General features: G+C 40.5%; 1 protein-coding gene across 1 annotated transcript in view; it reads left to right on the forward strand.

Annotated features, from left to right (window-relative positions):
- EMB1135 (RING/FYVE/PHD zinc finger superfamily protein) overlaps positions 1–27,190 on the forward strand; it is a 109,076-nt gene that overhangs the window by 14,774 nt on the left and 67,112 nt on the right. The window contains exons 8-10 of the mRNA XM_088954611.1: positions 20,935–21,067; positions 21,716–21,776; positions 21,854–21,935. Coding sequence (XP_088810737.1) covers positions 20,935–21,067; positions 21,716–21,776; positions 21,854–21,935 — 276 coding nt within the window. The remainder of the gene's footprint in view (positions 1–20,934; positions 21,068–21,715; positions 21,777–21,853; positions 21,936–27,190) is intronic.

Below are 27,190 nucleotides of genomic sequence, written 5' to 3' on the forward strand. Positions count from 1 at the left end.
TCTTCACAGTAACAGAGTATTTTGGCATCAACAGGAAGCATATGATTTGTGTGCCGGAGTGCCGGAGGGGCCAAGGGAGCAAGGTTGGAGCTCCTTTGCTAGGAACCTTCAAGCTTTCCTAGTGAAGGTTGAGAGGAAGGGCGAAGAGCCTAATGGAAGCCCAATGGTTTGTAACTCCACCTCCCTCTATTTACCAGTGTCGAGTAAGAAGCAGGCCCCGCTCTATCAAGAGGTCTTAGTAAACTCTGCAACTGTTCTTTGGAAGATAACTCTTGATGAGGAAGGAAGCAACTGGGAGCACATAATGGTGTTAAAGGCAGATAAGGTGGTAAGGGATTGGACAAAAGTCCTTAACGCAGTGGCAGAGAGATTGGGTGTTAATGGCGATGCTGTTCTTTTGCCGTTTTCTGAGAAGAAAGCAATCCTTGATGTGGGCGGTGAGAAGTTGAGTTTTAGCACGGTAAGAACTGAGGATGGGCTGATACAGATTCAAAACTGGGTCCCAATTTGCAATGAAGTCGATCCAGAAGATGGTGGTTTCTCCATTAAACTGTTAGGGCTTCCCTTCAACCTCTGGAAAGAATCGATTCTGGGAAAAATTACAAGAGCTTTAGGTGGTGTTTTGTTGGAACAAAACCAGTGGAACCTGCGAGCTGTGGAGATCAAGGTCACAGGCATAAAGCCAGAGAACGTGCCTCGCTCGTTGGAAATCCTCTCTGGTGGCGCCTGGTACAAGATTTGGCTTGCTTCTGAAGCTGAAGCATCGCTTTGGGGAAGACGAACGGAGGTAGGGGATGATGGTGAAGTGGCAGGGTGGAGGACATGTGGCAGGCTAGGGATGGAGAAGCGGAAGTTTGGCAGTGTGAAAAGGGAAGAGGAGCAGTTGCAGGAGGTTAATCAGTTCCGAAATGCTCTATTTAAGGCAATAAATTCAATTATTTTTGAATTAATGACTTTTATTAATGGTGGTCCTTCCTTTGTTGACGTGGCCAGGAGAGGAGACGGCCCGGTCGGTCTCAACCGAGTGGCTCTATCTGAACCTGTTGAAAGTAGGGGTGGCCCAACCTTTAGACCTTTGAAGTCTTTAAGTGAGCCACGTGATAGTTTAAGGTGTCTTGTGGGTTGGGTTAACGAGAGGGAGATGGTAGACAAGACTTACCGTCTATCATCTTCCAAATCAGGTATGTCTGAAACGAACCAGGTTCAGGGGCGGCGATTAGAAGATGGAACTAAGTCTCTGAGCTGGGTCTCTCGGTGGGATGTCGACGAACAACTCTCTCTTGCTATACATCGCCCAAATCCGCGATACCTGAGGGACAAAACAGAAGAAAGGGAGGAGGATGATAAGGGTTGGTTAAGGTGTAGTTCCGAAAGTGAAGATGAGGAGGAGAGTTCAGAAGAAATTTCAAGCAAAGGGAGTTTGGAAGACGATGTACTCCAAAGAGATCAAAACAGGGAGACTCTAAATCTGATGGGTCTCTTTTTTGGAGATTGGGAGTGTGCACAAGTGGAGTCTGGGGTGGATCGGAAGGAAAAGCCAGTATTAGCCAACAACGCAGGTCAAACCGACAGGGGGCAATTTCAATGCCCACAAGGGGATAAGCCTTCACCAAGTCTTGGCGCCAGGCAAGAAACTGAGATGGTGGCAGATTGTGTTAACCCAAAACTGAACATGGAATGTTTCCCTCCAAAACGAGGAGATAGAAAACTCCAGTTTCTCTTTACTGGGTTTGGCTTCCACCTGTCCTCCCTTGTATTCCCCTCTAAACTCCCGGTCAGTTTCAGGTAAATTTGTCAACTCTGTAAATTCATTTTTTTTTTTCTACTGATGAGGCCGTGTCCCTTGTTCCAGATTCCCTCCCTAGTTCAGAGTCTGAAGCCCATAGTTAGAAGACCACAAGAAGTTTTCAGGGGGTGTTGGAAGGGGAGATGAGGGTGGAGGGAACTTGCAGGGATAAAAGAATTTGGGGAATTGTTGACAATATAATGGGAGCAATTGAAATAAATGAATTATGGAGGAAGGCTACAACTGGGACAGAATCGGATTATAGTGGGGAGGCTAAGGGCAGAGTTGTGGAGATGGCTAGGAGTGGAGAGCACAAAGATATTAAAAGAGGGAAGGCTAGTAAGGAGGACTCAATAGCAGAATTTGTTGGCAAGCTAGGGTGTAAACTTAAGAACCCAAATGACCTAAAAGCCTTTCTACAAAAAAAGGAGAGTAAGATTAAAAGAAGAAAACTGAGTGGAGTTGAGAGGTTAAGGAGAAATATTGAGGGGGATAAGAAGTTTGGGGTGAGAGGGGAGAGAAGGAAAGAGATTGAATAAATCTCGGGTGAGTTAGGGTTGAAGCCTGATTTTGAAATGCGGATCCTAAGTTGGAATGTAGGGGGGATGGGTAGTGCACGGAAGAGAGCAACTATCAAAGAGGCGATTAAGAAGTTTGACCCGGATGTGGTGTTACTTCAAGAATCTAAGAGATCTGATTTCAACAGTAGATGGGCAAGAGGTGTGTGGAGATCAAGGGGGATAAGGTGGGCGACTGCTCCATCATGGGGAGCTTCAGGTGGGATTGTAACTTTGTGGAAAGAGGATGTGGTTGTAGGGGTCGAGGATTTAATAGGAGATCACTCAGTATCTGTGAAGTTTAGGCAGATGGAAGATGGTTTTGATTGGGTCTTAACAAATGTATATGGTCCCAACGACTACAGACAAAGAAAGAAATTGTGGGAAGAGTTGAGTGATATTAGGGGCCTCTGGGAAGGACCTTGGTGCGTCGGAGGGGATTTTAATGTGGTGAGGTTCAAAGAGGAAACTAATAATCCGAGTCAGAGGGTGACTACAAGCATGAAGAATTTCAATCTGTTTGTTGACACCTTTGAGCTTAAAGAAATCCCTCTTCTAAATCACAAATTCACGTGGTCCAACCTACAATCTAGGTCGTTTTGCTCCAAGCTAGATAGATTCCTATTTCAATAGATTGGGAAGAGCATTGGAGGAATCTAACTTCCAGGGCACTCCCTAGACTTACCTCAGACCACTGGCCCATATTGATGTGTAAGGAGGAATTAAGAGGTGATGGACCTACCCTCTTTAGGTTTGAGAACATGTGGCTTGCTCATCCGAGATTCATTGAGAAAATCAGAGACTAATGGGAGCAATGTAATCCATTAGTAGAGAGGGAGGGTATGAAATTCCACAAGAAGCTTCAATTTCTAAAATCCAAGATAATGGAGTGGAACCGACTGGAGTTTGGAAGATTGGAGGAGAGAAAGCAGACTTTGCTGGAACAATTAGAGGACTTGGATTTGAAGGAAGTAAGGGGTCCCTTTAGAGAGGAAGACAAAGAGTTAAGGTGGAGTGTGAGGAAGCAGATGGAAGGCCTTTTGCTTCAGGAGGAGATGAGTTGGGGACAGAAATCTAGGTGCAAATGGTTAAAGGAGGGAGATAGAAACATGAGGTTTTTCTATTCTTTGGCAAATAGCAGAAGAAGGAAGAACTTCATTTCAAAATTGGAAGTCGAAGGTGAAGTAATTTCCCACCAAGTAGAAATAGCAGAGGCCTTTGTAAATTATTTTAAATCTATTTTTAGAAGGCCAGTAAATGTGAGGGTTTAGCTGGAAGGGCTGGATTGGCCTACTCTAAGTGTAGCGGATAGGGAGGGGTTAGAGAAGGCTTTTGATATAGAGGAAATCAAGGAGGCATTGTTTATGATGGATAGGACAAAAGCTTTAGGCCCAAATGGATTCACAATGGCTTTTTATTAGGATTGCTGGGATATTGTGAAGCAGGATATTATGCGGGTCTTTGAGGAATTTCATAGGAGGGGAATAATCAATCGGGGCTTAAACTCCACTTTTATTGCTTTGATCCCAAAGAAGAAAGAGGCTTCACACCCTAAGGATTTTAGACCTATCAGTTTGGTGCTTAGTCTTTATAAGATAATTGCAAAAGTGCAGTCTCTAAGATTAAAGAAAGTTCTTCTTTCTAATATTGCACCCAATCAAGGAGCGTTTGTGAAGGGGAGGCAGATCACTGATCAAATCTTGATTGCAAATGAGAGTTTGGAAAGTTTCAAGTCGTCCAAGAAAAAGGGTGTGGTATGCAAACTAGATTTAGAGAAGGCCTATGACCTAGTTGATTGGTCTTTCCTGGTGGAGGTGATGAGGAGTTTTGGGTTTGGAAACAAATGGTGTAAATGGATTTGGGGTTGTGTTAAGAGCTGTCACTATTCAATCTTGGTGAATGGAGCTGTAAGGGATTTCTTTCCTGCCTCGAGGGGAATAAGACAATGAGACCCACTCTCCCCCTTCCTATTCACTCTGGTTGTAGATGTTTTGGGCAGACTGATTCACTAACACACCTAAAGTTCGCAGATGGCACAATTCTTTTCTATGAAGGTGGGGACATAAATTGGATAGGGAACCTGAAATTGGCCATACAATTATTTGAGCAAATGTCCAATCTAAAAGTGAACTTTGATAAGAGCTGTTTGGTGGGAGTGAATTTGGAGGAGAGGGAGGTAAGTGAATATGCGGGGTTATTAGGGTTTGCAATTTTGGATTGGCCATTGACTTATTTGGGTCTCCCCTTAGGAGATAATCCCATGAAGGACAACTTCTGGAACCCGGTTCTGGAAAGACTTGAGAAAAGGCTTGCCTCATGGAGGAAAAATTATTTTTCTCTACGGGGGAGAATCACTTTAATTACATCTACCCTAGCTAATCTTCCTGTTTACTTTCTGTCGGTGTTTAAGATTCCCGCAAAGGTCTTAAGTAGAGTGGAAAAGTTGATGAGGGATTTCTTGTGGGAACCAGGAAAGGAGAAGAAAGACCATAGGGTGAGTTGGGAGGTGGTAACTAGAAGCAAGCGGTTAGGAGGGCTTGGGATTGGGAATATCAGGAAAAGAAACATGGCATTGTTGGGGAAATGGCTATGGAGGTTTCCAATGGAAAGGGACAAACTCTGGACAAAGATTGTGTCTAGTATACATGGGCTGGAAGACAATGACTGGGATCTAGGAATCTTGGCAAGGACTACAGCCGCTTCTCCTTGGAAAGCCATTCATGATTTGCTTCCGGTTTTCTCCCCTTGGATAAGGTATGATCTGAACTCTGGTAATCTCATAAAATTCTGGGAGCAGCCTTGGGCTGGGGACTCATCTCTGATGGACCAATTTCCCTCCTTATATGCATTGTCAGACTTGAGGAATAAACCCATTTATTCTTTCTTAGTTCCTTCTAATTCTAATTCCGGTTTTGGATGGAATCTATGGTTGAGGAGAACAATAAGGGATACGGATTTGGGTTGCCTGTCGTCTCTACTAGCCACCCTTGAAAATGTTTTCTTGGACCTGAGTAAGGATGACTCCAGAATTTGGACCCCATCCTCCAATGGTTCGTTCTTCTGTGCGTCGTTTTTTGAGACCTTGGTCCATCCTCCTGCTCCCTCTGGCCTTTCCTTCCCCGTTAATGAGATTTGGAGTAAACCCATTCCTCCTCGTGTTGGTAGTTTTTTGCTGGGAAACATTTCTGGAAAGAATAAACGCAATCGACTTGCTTCAAAGAAAGGGACCTAATTCTTGTTTACTTCCCAATAGGTGTGTTCTTTGTAAAGCTATTGGGGAAACGACTTACCACCTTATGGTTACTTGTCCGGTTACTAAGACTATTTGGGAATGGGCTTTATCCTTGTTTGGATGCACTTGGAATCCCCCCGTGAGTTTGCAAAGCTTGTTTTCTCTCTCGTTCTCTAGATGACCTAAGAAAAGAGGGAAGATCATGTGGAGAAGCATTAGAGCAGCTATGTGCTGGTCCATATGGGAAGAGAGGAACTCTAGACTTTTTTTAGACAAGAAAAGATCTATGGAGAATTTAACTGAATTGATACACTTAAGGGTCAGTCATTGGCTGAAATCTTTGGAGCTTTTTTCAGAGTTCTCCATGGCTGATCTTTTGAGGAAGTGGAAAGAAGTTGCTACCTCGAGTTAGTGCAAAAGGACCTCTATACCTTCTTGGTCCCCCCCTCCTTTAGGATTCATGAAACTGAATTTTGATGGTTGTAGTTTAAGGAATCCTGGGCCTTTTGGGATTGGGGGAGTTTTCAGAAATGAGGCTGGGATTATATTTGCTATGTTCTCTGGCCCTATTGGTGAGGGTGACTCTCATAGGGCAGAGATTTTAACAGCTTTGGAAGGAATCTTGGCAAGGACTACAGCTGCTTCTCCTTGGAAAGCCATTCATGATTTGCTTCCGGTTTTCTCCCCTTGGATAAGGTATGATCTGAACTCTGGTAATCTCATAAAATTCTGGGAGCAGCCTTGGGTTGGGGACTCATCTCTGATGGACCAATTTCCCTCCTTATATGCATTGTCAAACTTGAGGAATGAACCCATTTATTCTTTCTTAGTTCCTTCTGATTCTAATTCCGGTTTTGGATGGAATCTATGGTTGAGGAGAACAATAAGGGATACGGATTTGGATTACCTGTCGTCTCTACTAGCCACCCTTGAAAATGTTTTCTTGGACCCGAGTAAGGATGACTCCAGAATTTGGACCCCATCCTCCAATTGTTCGTTCTTCTGTGCGTCGTTTTTTGAGACCTTGGTCCATCCTCCTGCTCCCTCTGGCCTTTCCTTCCCCGTTAATGAGATTTGGAGTAAACCCATTCCTCCTCGTGTTGGTAGTTTTTTGCTGGGAAACATTTCTGGAAAGAATAAACGCAATCGACTTGCTTCAAAGAAAGGGACCTAATTCTTGCTTACTTCCCAATAGGTGTGTTCTTTGTAAAGCTAATGGGGAAACGACTTACCACCTTATGGTTACTTGTCCGGTTACTAAGACTATTTGGGAATGGGCTTCATCCTTGTTTGGATGCACTTGGAATCCCCCCGTGAATTTGCAAAGCTTGTTCTCTCCCTCGTTCTCTAGATGGCCTAAGAAAAGAGGGAAGATCATGTGGAGAAGCATTAGAGCAGCTGTGTGCTGGTCCATATGGGAAGAGAGGAACTCTAGACTTTTTTTAGACAAGGAAAGATCTATGGAGAATTTAACTGAATTGATACACTTAAGGGTTAGTCATTGGCTGAAATCTTTGGAGCTTTTTTCAGAGTTCTCCATGGATGATCTTTTGAGAAAGTGGAAAGAAGTTGCTACCTCAGCTTAGTGCAAAAGGACCTCTATACCTTCTTGGTCCCCCCCTCCTTCAGGATTCATGAAACTGAATTTTGATGGTTGTAGTTTAAGGAATCCTGGGCCTTTTGGGATTGGGGGAGTTTTCATAAATGAGGTTGGGATTATATTTGCTATGTTCTCCGGCCCTATTGGTGAGGGTGACTCTCATAGGGCAGAGATTTTAACAGCTTTGGAAGGAATCAAAAGAGCAAGAGAATTAAACTTTTGGTGTTTGATCATTGAAGGGGACTCAGAGGTGGTAATTAGGTGGTTGAAGGAAGACAACAATGGTTTGTGGAGCTATAGAAATGAAAAGAAAAAATTTAAATGGCTGAGTAGGGATCTTGAGGTGAAGTACAACTGGGTAAAGAGAAGTGCTAATTCCATGGCTGATGGGTTAGCCAAGCAAGGGGTGCTTAAGGATTCTTTGTTTTGGGTCACTTTTTAGCTTTTCTTCTTGTTCTCTGTTGTGGGGGAGTTAAGATATTTTACCTCCCCTCTCTTGTACTCAAAGTTTCACAATTTTATAATCTAATAAAACATTCTGTTATTGATAAAAAAAACAAAGCAACACCAGGAATAGACATGACTCAGTTTAATTTGAAAAAGAAAGCTGGAAGATGGAAAGGAGATTTATGATAGTTGTCTCAAAGTCCTTTGAAATCAGACGAAGCTTCGAATATGGAGACGACTATGGACTAATGGAAAGGGGCAAGGGAGTTTGGACACGAATTGTCCTTTCTCAAGAGGACATCCTCTGGATCAGAACTTATATTCAGAAAGCTTTGGAAAACAAACGAAAATATTTAGTAGACCGTAAAAGAACTAATAAGGGAAGAATACTATGCCTGCATCTCAAAGAAACACCTGGGGGAGATTCATTTGCCTCAACAGATGGGAAAAATCAGACAAGCCTAGATCTATTTGCATCCCAGAAGAACCAGATAATGGAGGCTGGAACTCTTTCATCAAAATTTTGGATTGTACCTGTAATCCCAAAGTGAATCCTTGTCCTAAAAACTTAAAGCAAGATCACTTCCCCCTTGTTGGAAGCCAAAAGTAGGATTATCAAACTGGAGGCTCTGCGTTCCTGTCTATTGTCCACCAAGACAAACCATTTGGTAACTGGAAGCTGGCTTTTGTTTGCTCGAAACCACCTTCGTTGAATTGAGAAGAAGTTGAGTTAGGACTGTATACAAATCTTCACTCAGAATCCCTACTGAAACTGCGCCCCTTTGAACAAAATAAAGTAGTGGGTTTTGCCCCTTTGGAAGAACTTATTTTAGCTTGGACCAAGATTAAATCTTTCTTTGTCATCGAAGAATGGGTTCAAATCGAGCGCTGGTGGCCAAAGGTAAATGCAGTCCCAAAACAGTTGAGCTTTAGAGGCTGGCCAAGGCTGTGGGGTTTACCCTTCCACCTCTGGACGAAGGAAACTCTTTAGCTGATAGGAGATCTTTGTGGAGGCCTTGGAGAAATAGACCCCGGAACCCTAAACCTCTCTGAGTTGGACTTCGCTAGAATTAGGGTAAAGAATCGTGGTATTCATGCCATTCTCAGAGCAATCCCAGTACTGGATAGAAAAGTGTGGTTCTACCTCTCAATGGATGTGGAGAAGACGAACGAGTCACTTCCCTCTCACTCCGAGTTGACTCGCCCTAATGACACCTATCCATGTGAAAACTTTACTGCTTAGGAACCTGATCAGACTAGAGGATATAGTTGGGGTAACAAAAAGTCGCGGTGGGAGCCCATGCAACAGTGCAGGAGAGTTCTTTCCCCATAAAACTTAAAACTCCCGAGGTAGACAAAAGGAACAAGGAAGATGGACAGTCACACCCCCCTTTTAAAGAAACTTTTCAAATTTCAAAATTCCCCCCAAAAGTCGACCTTTTAAGCCTAAGCCACCTTCTAATAGGTTTGAAATCTTGGGCCCAACTTAAGGCCCATGTTTAGGCCCAAACTATTCAAGCCCACCAGCAACCACAATCTTGGGCCGGTACCCTCAAACCCAGGGCCCAGGTTTAGGCCCAAACTCTTCAAGCTCACTAGCAACCCCCTTCTTTGGCCAGCCCATCCCTAAAACTCCCCCCCAGCTCGAGCCGACACTCAAGAAATGTCTTCAAGGCTTCTACTCCTTCTGTAAGGTCGGATTCCCCTCCTGCCAACGAAGAAGAAGACACAGAGGAAGATTTTAGTCCTTATACAACAGAAATAGAACCAGAACCAGACCCTCGACAGTTAGCTCTTGAAAGGGCAAAACACTTGTTCACTAGGAAAGAGCTTTGGGGAAGTGTGGAGATACTTGAAGAAACTCACTTGGTTGATGCGAACTTTGGAACAATCTCAGAATCAGACTCCTCTGATCGTAGACAAGGAAGAGAATCGCCAACCCCTTCTCCCATATCCAGTCAAATTCCTAATCGGCATTCAGGGAGATATTCCTCCTTTCTTATGCGTCTAAATTTCAACCTCTAGTCACTTCTACTAACTCTCATCTTCTTTTATCTTCTACATTCTTAGGTTCAAATGTATTGTCATCCCATCCAAAGCAGAAAGATCCTCAGATAGTTGCTTCGTCAAGCAGTGGCAGGAAGACAAAGGTGAATTTGAGAAATGACAACATAATTGAAGTTTTGGAAATTAAAAGAAGAGATGAAGAAGATGAAAAACAGACATCTCTTGAGAAAGAGAAGATCAAAACCGGAAAGAGTTTGGGGAAAAATAAGAAACGAGGTCCCAAAAAAGAACTAAAGAGGCTTCAATGGTGATTAATGGATTGTACTGCCGACGGAAGTAGGGCAAACAAGGGAAATTCTGGTAGAGTGACAAAATGAAGATATTAAGTTGGAAGGGAGTTGAAATCTCGGGTTTGGAGATTGACAAAGGTGAGTTCTTAGTCTCGATCTTGTTCACAAACTTAAAAAAGATAATTTCAACTGGATTTTTACCGGAGTATATGGCCCTAACTCTTCCTCCGATAGAGAGATTTTGGGAAGAACTGGATTCCTTGCATGCGGAGGAGGATATCCCGTGGTACTTAGCTGGAGACTTCAACGTCACAAGATTTAGTTTGGAACATGTAGAGAAGATGGGCTGAATGGCCCATAGGCTGTTTATCCTTTTTTATCTTTTATGTTCTTTGATGTAATGGGCCTTAATCTGGGCTTTATTCTTTCTTATGTTGTCTTTTTAATTTTTTGCCCAACTAGGGGCTTCTCTGTAAATTACTAAAGTTTAACTTAATGAAATAGAATTAAGGGAGTAAGGGAAGAGATTATGTTAGAAAATCTCTTTCTCTAAACCCAAGTAGCCACCACCTTCTTCTTCTTCTCTCCTCTTGAACTCTGATTTCTGCTACTTTCTTTTGAATTTTTGCAACTTTCTAAACAGTCCTTCTCAAAAGGCTGTTTTTCTTCTTGGTACCAGATCTGGCTTGTTTTTCCCTTTTTTTCACCTTTTTTTCCCATACACAGTGTGTATGGAGAACTGAATCGTATGAATAGTTAAAGAAACCTATTTCAGCTCAGTTGTTAGTTGTTTATGGAGAGAAGGGGACTGGTTTTGTTGCCCTCTTGACAGATTCAAATGTGTTGCCCAAAACCCTAATTTTCTAGAGAAATCTGATTGTAGGCCCCATAGGGAGTTTGACGTGGGCACTCAGTGACTGAAGGCCTTCTCATTCTTCTTCTTGAAGATCGAATCAAGTGGATTGGTGTTCTATGAAGTCTACAAGGAGCGGTTGAGTTTTCTTTGTTTCTCCCAATTTCTGGGTGTGATGCAGGTTATTTGTACGACTGCATAGAGGTTGGCTCACAACACAGTTTTTGTTTTGTCTTCATTTGTTGTTATTCGAAGTTGTTTGAAGTCATTTTTGAAGTATTTAAGAAGATGAACTCCTCAATCTTTGAAAGCAAGCATGTTACTGAATTCAGACAAGTTCCGAGAGCCTCTGTAGACTCTCTATTGGCTGTGACCACAGTCAAGCTGGATGGAACTAATTATCTGGCTTGGTCACAATCAGTAAAAATTCATATTTGTAGTAGAGGCAAATGAGGTTTTATCTCCAGAAGCAAAAAGGCTTCTCTGGAAGATGATCCATCATATGAAAAGTGGATGCAAGAAAATTATACTGTTATTGGATGGCTTGTGAACTCAATGCAATCACAGATTAGTCAGCACTATTTGGGGATGAATTTAGCAAAGGAAATTTGGGATAGTGTTGCAGAAACATATTCCCAAAAATTAAATATGGCTAGGGTTTACAAGTTGAGAAGTGATGTGAAGAATTTGTGATAGGGGGAGAAACCATTAGCTGTATACTTTCAACACTGAAGTCTTTATGGCAAGAAATAGATTTGATAGAAGCTGTAGCCTGGGACACCACTAAGGATGCTGAGACCTACAAAAAATTGGTTAAGAGAAAAAAGGTGTTTGAGTTCTTGACAGGGTTAAATCTAGAGTACGACATTACAAAGCAAAATATTTTATCTAAGGATAGTGTCTCACTGTCTCAAGCATATGCCTTGGTAAGTAGTGAATAAAGCAGAAGACATGTCCAGGTCCAAGGGGCTGGTCTAGATGATCACTTTGCTAATATGGGAGTGAAACCCAAGGGGATTGCAGGGACTCCAAGTAGCTCGGGGAAGAAAGAGATTATCTGTGAGTATTGTAAAAAGTCAAAACATACTAAATACAAGTGTTGGAAATTGCACCCTGAGCTCCTGCCACTTCGGTTTCAGAAGAAGTCTGATAATATAGAGGCAGGGAGAGCCAATGTTGCTGTTGGTTCAGATAGTGCCAGATACGAAACTGAAGAGGTGACGGCTAGTGAGCAATTAGTAGCTATGAAGGCAGAATATGAGAAGTTTGGGAGGATGATCAGTCACCTAGAGGGTGTGACCTCTTCTTCCAACACTTCAGGAAATTCAATCTCTTCTGCATTTGCTCATTCAGGTATACGGGCTTCTACCAATCATGCACTCATTTCTGTTAATCTAGGATCCCTTGAATTATTGATTTTGGTGCTTCTAATCATATGACCAACCTTTCTACTTGTTTGTTTCATATGATTTACTTCTTGGACGTGACAAAATCACCTTAGCCGATGGCTCTTTTGCCCCTATCTCTGGCAAGGGAACCATCAAGGCTATAGACTCTTTGGTTCTTCCTTCTGCTATTCATGTACCCAGACTAAATGCAAACTTGTTATCTGTAAGTAGCCTAACTAAGTCATTAAATTGTTGTGTAACCTTCCTCCCTTTCTATTGTGTTTTTTAGGATCTGGAGTCTCAAAAGGTGATTGGGAGTGTCCGTGAGGCGAATGGAATATATCTGCTGGATACTCCTGGATAGTGCCATGAACAATCTGGAAAAGCTGCTTTTGGGTCTACATCTACAGAGTCCATCAATTGAGTCATGTTATGTCATTTTCGTTTGGGTCATCTTTCTTTTTTCTGCAATAAGTCATTTATTCCCAGGATTGTTTAAGGGAATTAGTTTGTCCAGTATTCATTGTGAGTCTTGTGAACTGTCAAAACATTGTAGAAACAGGTATCCTCTGAGTAATAAAAGAGCTTATTCTCCTTTTAATATTGTACTCTCTGATGTGTGGGGGCCTTACCACTTACCTTCTATTGGTTGCTACAAATATTTTATCTTGTTCATTGATGACTTTTCTCGATTGACTTGGATATTTTTGAAGTCTCGTGATGAAGTTCCCAGACTTGTGAGGCAATTCCATGAATTTATCCTAATCCAGTTTGATACTAGCATTAAAATTTTCAGATCCGACAATGCAAAAGAATATTTTGTGAGAAACCTAAACTGCTATCTCACTGATTTAGGGGTTATTCATCAAAGCTTTTGTGTTAGGACCCCAGAACAGAATGGAGTTGCTGAAAGAAAAAATAGACATATTGTTGAAGTTGCAAGAAGTATTCTATTTGCCTCACATGTCCCTACTAAATCTTGGGGTGATGCTGTTCTCACTGCTACCTACCTTATAAACCATATGCCATCCAGGGTTTTAGGGTTTAAGTCACCCTTCAGTCTTCTTCATTCGGGCAAGGATCTTTTTCCTATTCCTCTTCGTGTCTTTGGCTGCACTTGTTATTTACATATCCCAAGTGTCGAGAGACATAAATTTGAACCAAAAGCCCACAAGTGTATCTTCCTTGGTTATTCCCCCACACAAAAGGGCTACTGTTATTTTGGTCCGAAGTCTGGCACTTGATATGTCTCAATGGATGTCACCTTTGATGAGCTTTCTTTCTTTTATGGTTCTTCTCTGGAGAGACATTGTCCAAAGGGGGATGATTTGTCACAGGTGTTTGCTCTTCCTTTTCCTGTCCTAGTTGAGTCTTTTGCTGAGTCTCTTCCTCCTTCAAATGAATCAAGGGAGGATCAGTCACTTCACTCTCATTCTAGTGTTCCTATTCCTGCTCCTTTGCCTCCTCACCCTCTTTTTAATCCCAGGTTGTACCAACGACAGAGAACCATAAGTGAGCAGATTGTTTCCCCTCCAACACATGAGCCTCATGCACTTCCAGTTACAGATGAAACGACAGGTACTGCTACAACCCCTGTGGAGCCATCATTCCCAGACCTTGATATCCCCATTGCTATTAGGAAAGGAAAAAAGAAGTGTACTGCACATTGCATTTCCAAACACCTTTCTTATATTTTGCTCTCCATATTTTGCCTACCTTTCTTTTGTTGCTTTTAACCCAATTCCCAGGTCTGTGTCAAAAGCTCTTATTATTCCAAAATGGAGGGATGCTATGAGAACAGAAATTGATGCCCTACACAAGAATGATACTTGGGAAGTGGTTGAGTTGCCTAAAGGGAAGGATCTAGTAGGTTATAAGTGGGTTTTTACTATCAAATATCATGCTGATGGCACCATTGAAAGGTACAAGGTTAGGCTGGTTGCAAAAGGCTATACATAGACATATGGGATTGATTATCTGGAGACCTTTGCCCCTGTTGCCAAGATGCCTTCTGTGAGAGTTTTGCTATCTTTGGCTGCACGCTCAGACTGACTACTTTATCAACTGGATGTAAAGAATGCATTTCTGAATGGAGAGTTACATGAGGAGGTCTATATGTCTCTTCCTCCTGGGATGTATGAAACAGATATGAAAGGAAAGGTTTGTAGGATGAAGAAATCTTTTTATGGACTAAAACAGTCCCCTATAGCATGGTTTGAAAGGTTTAGGGCTGCCCTTGTTAGCTTTGGCTATGTACAAACACAATCTGATCTTACCCTCTTTGTGAAGAAGAGAGGATCCTTGGCCGTTTACCTGATTGTGTATGTTGATGATATTGTTGTGGTAATGATGTCTTAGGGATTAATGATCTCAAAGATGTGGGGGAATTGAGATACTTTCTTGGCGTAGAAGTTGTTAGATCTAAGGATGGGATCCTTATCTCCCAGAGAAAGTATGTCCTTGATTTGCTCTCTGAAATAGGGAAGATGGGTGCTAGACCAGGTGCTACTCCTATTCGATATGAGCCATAAACTTTCTGCTTCAGATGGAATACTGTTAGAAGATAAGGGAGTCTTCCAGAGACTACTTGGAAAACTTCTTTATCTATGCATGACTTGGCCAGACATTTCATATGCTATCAGTTGCATCAGTCAGTTCATGCATGCTCCTAAGGATACTCACATGGCTGCAGCAGAGTAGATTCTGTGTTATTTGAAGGGCTCCCTTGGAAAGGGAATTCTATTTGCTAAGCATGGCCATTTGAAACTTGAAGCTTACATAGATGTTGACTGAGTAATATTCTCTTGGAGAAGCAAGAAACAATCAGTTGTTGCTCGATCTTCAGCCGAAGCAGAATACAGAGCCATGGCTCATGGAGTTTCTGAACTATTGTGGCTTAGATCCTTGATGGAGGAATTGGGTATTGAGCCTGATAAGCCAATGATTTTCTATTGTGATAATCAGACCACCATCAACATTGCTCACAACCCAGTGCAACATGAGAACTAAGCATATTGAAGTTGACAAACACTTCATTTGAGAAAGAGTGGCTTCTGGAGAAGTGTGTCTACCTTTCATCACCTCTGAAGGACAATTGGCTGATTTTCTCACCAAGGGCATTCCCAAGGCTAAACTTCAGCATGATACTGGCAAACTTGGCATGATTGACATCTATGCTCATTTTGAGGGGGAGTGTAGAGAAGATGGGCTGAATGGCCCATAGGCTGTTTATCCTTTTTTATCTTTTATGTTCTTTGATGTAATGGGCTTCAATCTAGGCTTTATTCTTTTTTATGTCATGTCTTTTTAATTTTCTGCCCCACTAGGGGCTTCTCTATAAATTACTAAAGTTTTACTTAATGAAATAGAATTAAGGGAGTAAGAAAAGAGATTATCTTAGAAAATCTCTCTCTTTGAACCCAAGTTGCCGCCACCTTCTTCTTCTTCTTCTCTCCTCTTGAACTCTGATTTCTGCTACTTTCTTTTGAATTTTTGCAACTTTCTAAACAGTCATTTCTTCTCAAAAGGCTGTTTTTCTTTTTAACATTCTAATGGTAGAGCCCCAATAAGAAGTATGAGGAATTTCTCAAAATTCATCTCCAGGCATAACTTGTGTGACCTCCCCCTTACTAATGGACTCTTCACCTTGTCAAATATGCAAGAAAATGCCATAAGTTGCAAACTTGATAGACTTCTGCTTTCTCAGGAGTGGCTGGAAAGATTCTCCAACCTTCGCCAAGAACTTTGTCCTAGATGTACTTCAGACCACTGGCTTATTGTGCTAAACACAGAAAGAATCATCAGAAGAAAGACACCTTTTAGACTGAAAATATTCTGGTTATCTCACAAAGATTTCAATAAAAAGGCTGTAGAATGGTGGGAAGATTGCAATGTAGAGGGTTGGGCGGGCTTTAGGCCCCTACAGAAATTAAGAGCTCTAAAGAGAAACCTGAAAGTTTGGGGGAGAGAGGTATTCAAAGCTGTTCAAGAAGAAAAGAAAAGAGTTCTTACAGAGATCGAGGAGCTGGATAGTAGAGAACAAAATGGGACCCTTGATGCTCTGAACAGAAGTAGAAGAGCAGATTTGAAAAAGGAATGGGAACAACTAATCAGAAGAGAAGAAATTTACTGGAGACAATGATCAAGAGTGAAATGGCTGAAAGGAGACAATAATTCTAGATATTTTCACACTTATGCCTCGGGAAGGAACAGGAAAAACTTCTTCTCCAAGCTGAAAGAGAACCAGAGGGAAGAGGAAAATCCTGAGAAAATTAAGGAAGCCTTCCTCTCCTTTTTCAACAATCTCTTCTCCAAGGTTAGTAGTGATCAATTCACATTTAGTAGATGGGAAGGCATGACTTTATCAGCTGAAAAAAGGGATTGGTTGGAAAGAAGCTTTGAAGAGGAAGAAATTAAAAAATCTGTCTTTAGCATGGATGGAGATAGGGCTCCAGGTCCGGATGGCTTTCCCATCTCTTTCTTCCAGCAGTGTTGGGAAACAGTAAAGTCAGATATTATGGATTTTTTTAGGGAATTCCACTCTTCGGCCATTGTTAACAAAGGCCTTATCTCAACCTTTCTTTGTCTCATCCCAAGGAAAGGGGGAGTCTTGGAAGCAAAAGACTTTAGGCCAATAAGTTTGATAGGGAGGTGTTGGATGACTTGGACTGAGTCCTAGGCTGGGTTCCAGCCTACAATTTTTGTTTTGTTTGGGTAATGTGGGAAGAGGAAAAGAAACTTTAAGGATGCTAGACATCATATTATCTCTCTCTAGGCCACAAAGCCCTAGAGATATACATATATATTACGGTTTCACAAAATATTTGCAAAAGGTTTTAATTCCTGACAGAAGGTCAACTTCGGGGTACTGCACATTTCTTTGGGGCAATTTAGTTACTTGGAGAAGCAAGAAGCAAAGTATAGTTGCTAGAAGCAGTGCTGAGGCTGAATTCAGATCAATGGCTCATGGGGTGTGTGAGGTTCTTTGGCTAAAGAGGGTGCTAGCAGATCTAAGAGACCAATGAGTTTTCCTATGAAACTGTATTGCGATAACAAGGCAGTTATCAGCATTGCTCATAATCCGGTTCTACATGACAGGACTAAACATGTTGAGATTGATAGACACTTTATAAAGGAGAAACTTGAAGGAGTAATTTGCACTCCGTTTGTACCAACCACACAGCAAGTTACAGATGTTTTGACTAAGGGCTTGTTGAGACGACCATTTGAACTTCAAGTTAGCAAGTTGGGCATGATAGATTTCTTTGGACCAACTTGAGGGGGAGTGTCGGCAAATTAAGAAAGATAGGATTTGCGGCAAATTAAGAAATATATGATTGATTAAGAGATTTGAATAAATTTAGGAAGGATTAGATTTGAATAAATTCAGGAAAGTCATATCCTAGGATTAAGGGAAAGATTTAGTCAATCCCTGATTGAGACAGATTCTAGGGGTTTGTCTCTGCTATCTTTTCTTATTTAAGTTGTATGCCCAATATGTTTTTATCATAATTAATGAAAATTTTCTTCTTCTCTCCCTCTATATTTTGCCACACATCTGTTGCTCTTTCAGCGGCCCAATTGGCATGTCAGATTCCACTAAGGCTGAAGTTTTGGCTGTCCCCACAAGAATCAGAATAATAAAAAATTTGGGAATTCAAAATGTAACCATTGCAGGTGATTCAGCCAATACTATAAAATGGTTAAGAGATAAAGAGGGAGGGCCTTGGAGATTAATTCACTATCTTGAAGAGGCCAGGGACTATTTGGACTGCCTAAATGTAAAGTTAGTTTGGATTCCAAGGGAATACAATCATACAGCAGATGGCTTACCTAAATGTGGAGTGTTCTTAGAGCAACTTTATAGCGACAAGTTTCCTCCTTTGTAATTTACAGGGGTTCTTCCCCTGCTTTGTACATCTCCCCATGTACCTCTTTTTTATTAATGAATCTTGGTTAACTTTTCTCAAAAAAATAAAAAAATCAGTGATATGCAAGTACAGATTCAATGGGTGCAGTATTAAGCCAACATGTCTGATACATTAGCAAAGTAAGGGGCACTCAGGAATTGATTTGGACTATTTTGTAACTTGACCAAAAAGGGGGTGAGATAACACTTTTTGCTTTCCAATGTTTGTATATTTCATTGTATATTCTGTTTATAATTAACGAATGAATGATTTCTTGGTTGCTTATAAAAAAAGATTAACATCTATATGAAGATCTAATGGTGGTAACTGAGATTCATGATACATCAATACAGAGGAGTTTTGGGGTTTTTCAAAGTTTTGGAAGATGGAATGCCTTTTATGCTGTTAAAATAAAAAACAATGTAAGAGTTTTGGTCTACATCTATACACCAGTACCCAAGGTGTTGGTATGTACCATATTGATATTTTGATCTATGCTTAAATTGCATCTTAGGCCCTTTTGCCTTTTCATAGGCTAGATTTTGTATCAAGAATTAAAATTGTTTTTAGATGGATTCTTTGATCAATGAATGAACTCCTTGCTGGACAATATGGCTAGGAAAAATGTAGGGATGGAAGACTTATGTTGGGGTTTCTTGTTGTGGGTAGTACATTGTAATTTTAATACAGTGCTTGATTGCACTGATGTCTTGAGCTTTTACTGGGGTTTGTCCTTTAGTCAATGGTGGTGTTTTAAACAAGAAAACTGCAAGGGCCTTCTAGTGACTGAGGTGCATTGCACAATACCTTTTTCAAACAAGACGAATTTTTGAAATAAATTAAAAATAAAAAAGAAAAACGCAACACATAACAAATGTTTTTAAACGTCCATTGGCTCAAATTAAAAAACGTAAGAATAACATATAAAAATTTTTCAAAATGAAAATGTGGAAGTAAAAGCAAACATATGTGGATTGTACCAAAGCGTTTGATGCACTTGATAATTCAAGCATGTAAAGTTTTCAATCTGTTTATTTATCTTCTAGCTAAATTACTTAAAGGAACTAGTGTAAATTGAAATATCTTGCATTCTTATCCCTAGGATATCTGCCTTTTGCCTCCATAAAGGTCCCTTGAGGCAAGCCCAAACAAGTCCATGCAGGGGTTTGGGGCAGAGCCCTAGATCTAAATTTTTGGTCCATATATATAAAGGGTTGATTTTGTGATTTTAGTCATAGTGTGTTCTATTTCATGATTAACTGTCAGATATTAGTTGTATCATTATTGCTTTTTTGGTGGAAATTTTGCTACTTGAGATTCTATTTTCTAGAGCTAAGGCTTCAGGTATTTGAAAAGTTTTTGTTTTTATTTATTTATTTATTTTTGAGAAAAGGTAAAGTATTTCATTAAAGAAGAGGAGAAAATACAGGAGACCTGCACAGTAAGACACTGAGCAGGAAAACAAATATGTTGCAGTTGTCAAAAAAAGTATTGTATGGAATGTTCTTGAATAATTTGTCAGAAGCCACCCAATAATAAATTGTTCCCCAAAAAACTTTTAGCACTGAATCAACCGAGTTGTATTTGTCCTCTAAAATCCTCCTGTTCCTCTCTGTCCAAACTGTCCACAGTACTGCTGGTGGAATTACTCCCCAGATGGCTTTTCCTTTTTTTAGATAAGCCAGCTAGGTTCCATCTCCAAAGTAACTCCAAAAGACCTTTCAGGAAGCACAAATACACCTTGAAGCATCTCAAAGCCTTCAACCAAAGTTCCCTCGTGAACTTGCAGTGAAGAAATAAGTGTTCCATGTCTCCAGAGCTTTCTCCACAGCAGGTGCAGAACACATAAGAATCTAAGAAAAAAACTAAAAAAATGACATATCTAAAAAAGGTGTACACCTGGGATGAGGCACGAGGTGCAGCAGGTGCATACTTTTTGAAAGGAGCTGGGTTCAGGCAAGGCACTTGCACATGCAATAAAAGTGACTCACCTATGACACTGCTCGAGGTTCTTGATTAGACCTACATTCCCTGCGTTTTTAGGTAAGTTAAAGGTATGCTTTGCATGTGGTGTCACTTCAATCCCCTTCTCCCACAGAAAAATGGGAAACAAAAGAAAAGTTCTATCCTCATATAACATTACTGAAGATTTCTCTCTGTATCATTGTCAGCTATAAATAAATTGGGGTATTTGTAACTCTTGTGATAAGTTGACTCCATGTTTAGGATGGCTTGAAGACTTGCTTTGCATGCACCTGACTGTTCTTTCCTCCCTCTCCTCCCCCTCTCTATGTGTGTGTGTGCGTGCGTGTGCGCGCATGCAGTCATACTCAAACATATTCATACCAATAGATGCATTCATTTACACAAAAGCAAAGTCACATGCACACACATGCAGTCATACTCAAACATACTCATTATTCATTTACACCGACAGATACACATAGACCTTTATTAACAAAGATTGCCACCAAATACACCACAAAAAACACACAAACATTAACATGCATACTATCATACCACCAAATATATGGACAACTATGTTAAAAATAAATATCAAAAGGTACAGACACACTGTCCCTCCCCAGACAATGAGGGTGGGTCTTAATGCAATGGTTGGATTGCTCCATTGTGACCTGGGTGATCATGGTGCAAATCTTGGAAACAGCCTCTTGTATATGGAGGGGTAAGGCTGCATACATCCGTCCCTCCCCAGACCCTGCATTGGCAGGAGCCTTGTGCACTGGGCTGCCCCTTTATACAGACACACTGCATAGACTTCTTCTTTTTGTGATCTTATGGTAGCGTACCATTAGCTTTAGTGAACTGATTTTTAACTGTTGATTTTAAATTCTATCATAACAGGCTCGACTTCCTGAAGCTCGTGTTATTTATTGCTCAGCAACTGGTGCATCAGAACCACGTAATATGGGTTATATGGCCAGACTAGGACTCTGGGGAGCTGGAACATGTTTTCCTGAATTCCGTGATTTTCTAGGTTTGTGTTTTGTTATCTGATGCATACCATTATATTGAATTCTTACATTTTCTTTTGCATTTTTTTCTTTTTGTGTTTTTGTTAATGTGGTCTCACTGGAGCTGCAGACTTGGTTAATATAGATTTAGAAGATGTGTTTTTGCTGATGGTGAACTATCTTTCTGGTAGTTTTGATTTCTTCAAATTTATTAGTTCTAGGATCTTGATAATAGAACCTATTTTTTTTTCTTTTCTTTCATATTTTGTAGATTTGGGCTGGAAAATTGGATATCATGGTTGGGATGATGTGCTGTAAGCAATTGTTTAATTGCATCCAGCCTAATACAATTCATCTGTTGTGGCTATTGTTCAAGAAATGTTGACTTTCTGTGATGTTCATTTTCCTATTTTCTTTCCAATGGTTCATGCGTACTTCTGACTTGCTATTTATTAATAGGTTCTACTGTTGACAATTTGTGTTTTTGATGTTGCTTTTCTCTTCCATAGTATGTAAACTAGATAAATTAATTTCTCTGTCATCATGGTATCAAGTGATATATTTTCTGTTACTATATGTGTATATATTAATGCACTTCTCTCTTCTTTTGCTATCCTGTTTCTTCAATGTCAACCAAACATGGTTTAATCATGTATAACAATTTTCTGCAGGTGCTCTTGATAAAGGTGGTGTTGGAGCACTGGAGCTTGTTGCAATGGACATGAAAGCGAGGCTAGTTTATTTTAAGTATTCTTTTTGAAGAATCTGGATTACAACATGTAGTTAAGTTATTTCATCACACCTTTCAGGGGTATGTATTTATGTCGAACTCTTAGCTACAAGGGGGCTGAATTTGAAGTTGTTGAAGCTCCATTAGAAGCTGAAATGATGGTACATATTGCTCTTACTTTCTTTCCATTTTATATATACTGCTTAAATGTTGAACAGAACCTATTTCGTGTAATCTATTTTATTGTTCTTCATTTATTTCTTATGGATGGTACACATTGCTTTTACCATCTTTCCTTGTTAGGCGAATAGGTGCTACCTAGGCATCATTTAGGCCATGGATGTTGGAAATGTAGTGGGGGTATTTTTGTATTGTATAAATAAGCAACAATGTAGCATAGGCACAATTGTCTTTTTACTGTATTTTCTCTTTATGGTTATGAGTGGGAACAAAGTCACAGTTAAGAGTCTGTACCCAATTTTCTCAAATTTTCTCTTCTTTTTCTTCAAGCTTTCTTCTTAATCTTAGTCGAAAACAATTCACTTGATGAATAGAACTGTTTGAGATTAGATGCAAAACAGAAACTAAACAAACAAGAGAGGAAGGGAAGAGAGAGAGCTGGCGGCAATGAGTGTTAGAGAGTGAGAGTTTCGAACTTAACCTCACTCTAACACTCTAAATATTTTATTAAGGTGTTAATCTTTGATAAATCACAGAGAGGCCCTTGAGTGGGCAGAAAAATACAAAAAACAGAACATTATAGAGTATGGGCCCAGAATAAGGCCCATAACAAAGAGAAACATAACATAACATGAAATGACAGTCTATGGACCATTCGGCCCATCTCCTCTACACTCCCCCTCAAGCTAAGCATAGATGTTAATCATGCCTAGCTTGCCAGTATCATGTTGAAGCCTTGCCTTGGAAATGCCCTTGGTGAGAAAATCTGCCAATTGTCCTTCAGAAGTAATGAATGGAAGACACACTTCACCGGATGAGATTCTTTCTCGAACAAAGTGTTGATCAACCTCAATATGTTTGGTTCGATCATGTTGTACCGGGTTGTGAGCAATGTTGATGGTAGCCTGATTATCACAGTACAACATCATGGGTTTGTCATGATCAATCCCAAGTTCTTCCATTAAGGACCTTAGCCACAACAATTTTGAGACTCCATGTGCCATGGCTCTATACTCTGCTTCTGCGGAGGATCGGGCCACAACAGATTGTTTCTTACTCCTCCAAGAGACAACATTACCAGCCACCAGACTGCAATACCCTGAAGTAGATCTTCTATCATCAATATTTCCAGCCCAATCAGATGACCATGCTTTGTAAATAGAATTCTTTTTCTTGGAGAGCTATTCAGATAGCACAAAATCCGTTCTACTATTGCCATATGAGTATCTCTAGGAGCATGCATGAACTGGCTAATGCAACTGACAGCATACGCAAGAAGTCTTTGAAAGACCCCTTTGTCTTTCAACAAAGTTCCATCCAAAGCTGAAAGTTTGTAACTCATATCAATGGGAGTTGCAGCTGGTCTTGCACCCAGTTTTCCAGTTTCAGACTACAAATCAAGAACATATTTCCTTTGGGAAATAAGAATCCCATCCATGGATCTGGCAACTTCTATGCCAAGGAAGTATCTCAACTCCCCCATATCCTTAATCTCAAATTCTGTACGGGGGAAAGACTTAAGAGCCAGAATGCCTGAGGCATCATCACCAGTCACTATAATGTCATCAACATACACAATGAGATACACTGCTAGAGATCCACTTTTCTTTACAAGTGCAGCTCTAAAGTGCAGTTGTAAATGACTGTGTCTGAACATAGCTGAATTTAACAAGTGCAGCTCTAAATCTCTCAAACCAGGCTCTAGGAGATTGTTTGAGACCATAAAGTGATTTCTTCAATTTACATACCTTTCCTTGCATATCTTTTCCATACATTCCTGTAGGAAGACACATGTAGATCTCTTCATGTAAGTCACCATTCATAAATGCATTCTTTACATCTAACTGATAGAGAGGCCAATCAAAGTGAACTGCCAGAGATAAAAGAACCCTCACAGATGTCATCTTGGCAATAGGGGCAAAAGTCTCCAGGTAGTCAATCCCATATGTCTGTCTGTAGCCTTTTGCAACCAGTTTGGCCTTGTACCTCTCAATAGTTCCATCAGCCCTGTATTTAATGGTAAAGACCCACTTGCACCCAATTGGATCATTTCCTTCAAGCAAATCCACCACCTCCCATGTACTATTTGCATGTAGAGCATCCATTTCAGTCTTCATGGCATCTCTCCATTCTGGAATCCCAAGAGCTTCTGAGACAGACCTAGGAATGGGGTTAGAAGCAACAGAAGAGAGGTAGGCAAAGTATGAAGGAGAAAGCAGGTCATAAGAAAGGTGTTTGGAAATGTAGTGTGCAGTATACTTCCGCTTCCCTTTCCTAACAGCAATGGGGACATCAAGGTCTGGGAAGGATGATTCCAAAGCAGCTGAAGCAATACCTGTTATCTCATCTGTGATTGGGAATGTATGAGCCTCATCTGTTTTAAGGGAAACTACTTGCTCATTCCTGGATCTCTGCCTTTGATACACTTTGGGTTTATGGGTAGGACGAGGAGGTAAAGAAATAGGGGCACTAGGACAAGAGGTATGAAGTGATTGATCATCCTTTGATTCATTTGGTGAGGATACAGGTTTGTCAAGACGGTCAACTGGGACAGGAAGAGGAAGAGCAAAAACATGTGACAGACTCTCCCCCTGTGGACAATGTCTTTTCTGAGAGGAACCATAAAAAGGAGAAAGTTCATCAAAGGTAACATCCATAGAAACATGTCGGATGCCAGTCTTTGAATCAAAACAACAATAACCCTTTTGTGTGGGGGAGTAATCAAGGAAGATACATTTGTGGGCTTTCGGTTCAAACTTATGTCTCTGCACACTTGGAATGTGAACATAGCAGGTACAACCAAACACACGAAGAGGAATTGGGAAGAGATCCTTGTCTGGATGAAGAAGACAGAAGGGGGATTTAAACCCTAAAACCCTTGATGGCATACGGTTTATGAGATAGGTAGCAATAAGTACAACATCACCTAAAAATCTTGTGGGAACATGTGAGGCAAACAAAAGGCTCTTTGCAACTTCAATAATATGTCTATTTTTCCTCTTAGCAACTCCATTTTGTTCAGGGGTTCTAACCTAGGAGCTTTGATGAATAACCCCCATGTCAGAGAGATACAAGGATAAACTCTTTCAAAATACTCTTTTGCATTGTCAGATCTAAAAACCTTAATTCTGGTATCACATTGAGTTAAAACAAGCTCATGAAATTGCCTCACAAGTCTTGGGACTTCATCCCGGGATTTCATTAAATATATCCAAGTGAATCTAGAAAAGTCATCAATAAACATGATAAAATATCTGTAACCCCCCATAGAGGATAAGTGGTAAGGCCCCCACACATCGGAGTGCACAATATGAAAAGGAAAAGATGATATTTTATTGCTCACTGGATAATTTTTTCTACAATGCTTTGACGACTGACAGGACTCACAATTGAGATTGGACACACTGACTCCCTTAAATAGTTTGGGAAACAAATGACTTAAAGCAGAAAAAGGTAAATGACCCAACCGACAATGACTCAACATAATTTGACTGACAGACTCTGGAAAAGTAGAACCAAAAGCAACATTCTTGGGATGAAACCCTGATTCAGCACTTTCAAGGAGATCTGACAGCCGTGAGAACCAAGTTCAGTGGCAGCACTTTCAAGGAGAAGAAACTCTGATTCAGCCTTCAAGGAACAACCAGACGGACTCCAAACAATATGTATCCTTGGTTCCCAACAATAATTTCCCAAGGAGAACAAAAAATACAGTCCACAGTACCTAAGAGGACCTTTTACAAACACTATGTATGCAACAATCAACACTTTACTTTTAACTCAGCAGAAATCACTTCAAGAACACTCCGTCTAGGTCCAAGAAGTAGCTGAACTAAAGTAGAGGCTTGTACCACTTAGTTTAGATCGGTTTTCAGCAGTTTTGGAAGTCCAATAACAGCCGAACCACACTTCCAGAATAACCCAGAAATTTCTGAGTAGAATCAGTCCAGTAACAATAGGTCGAATGGAGGTGTGCTTTGAATGCTTTAACAGTCCTCCCAAATAACAAAATAACTCAGCAAATAACTGAGAAAACAACTTATAGTATCTCTGGTCTGAACTTCAAACCTGGCCGAACAGTTTGCTCTCTGAGCTAGCTTCGAAATCCCCTTTTTCTGATTTCAAATCAGGCTGGAAAACTTGCTCTTTGATTCTTTCTGGTCACCGAACCCTTCTCCAAGTGTATAGAAACTTGGGCACACTCCAATGACCTCCAAGAACCAGGCGAATGGCTGTAAACATTCAGCCGTAGAACCTCCTCATGCAGTTGGCTGAACTAGAACCACATGAGGGACACGCCAAGCAATGACTCGCTCTGATACCAAGTTGAAAACAATTCACTTGATGTGTGGAACTGTTTGAGATTAGATGCAAAACAGAAACTAAACAAACAAGAGAGGAAGGGAAGAGAGAGAGCTGGCGGCAATGGGTGTTAGAGAGTGAGAGTTTCGAACTTAACCTCACTCTAACACTCTAAACATTTTATTAAGGTGTTAATCTATGATAAATTACAGAGAGGCCCTTGAGTGGGCAGAAAAATACAAAAAATAGAACATTACAAAGTATGGGCTCAGAATAAGGCCCATAACAAAGTGAAACATAACATAACATGAAATGACAGTCTATGGGCCATTCGGCCCATCTCCTCTACAATCTTCTTTGAGTAATAGTGCTTGACTACTTGATTTTGGAACGGGTATGAATAAAGAACAAGAAGATCCGTGTACTACTTGGTATCTGGTTCAGATATGATGCCACTTGGTGACTGGGTAATGCCAAACTCAGATCTGTATGGACCTCAAGCCATGACTTTGAGTTTCTTCTACTGTGTGATGGAAGGGTTTATTACTGGTTCCGTAAGATAATTTTCCATATTTATTCTGACAAAGTTGGACATGTTTTATGAATTTTCATAAAAGAATGGAAAAAAAAATCAGAAATCCATCAAATATTGAAACTGAGTATCATGGTGGAGTGGGAGTTTTTTGTGGCTTGGACTGGTAGATTTTGATCTGTTTACTTTTTATGACCTATAGAAAGTGATTTCACATGCTTTGAGTATTTGAAATAGTTTGGCTGATACCTTAGCCAAACTATATTCAATGGGTATTAAGGTTGAGAAATAGTTTGGCTGTTAGATACCTTAGACAAAAAAGAGGGGTGAAATATAAATTGGAAACTGAGGTGGTTGGTTTTAATTTTTGGATGGTGGATGTTCAAGATTGATTGAGATTAA

This window comes from Nelumbo lutea, chromosome 7 (genome assembly GCF_056320005.1).
Source record: "Nelumbo lutea isolate HS-2025 chromosome 7, American lotus-T2T, whole genome shotgun sequence".
NCBI classification, from domain to species: Eukaryota; Viridiplantae; Streptophyta; class Magnoliopsida; order Proteales; family Nelumbonaceae; genus Nelumbo; species Nelumbo lutea.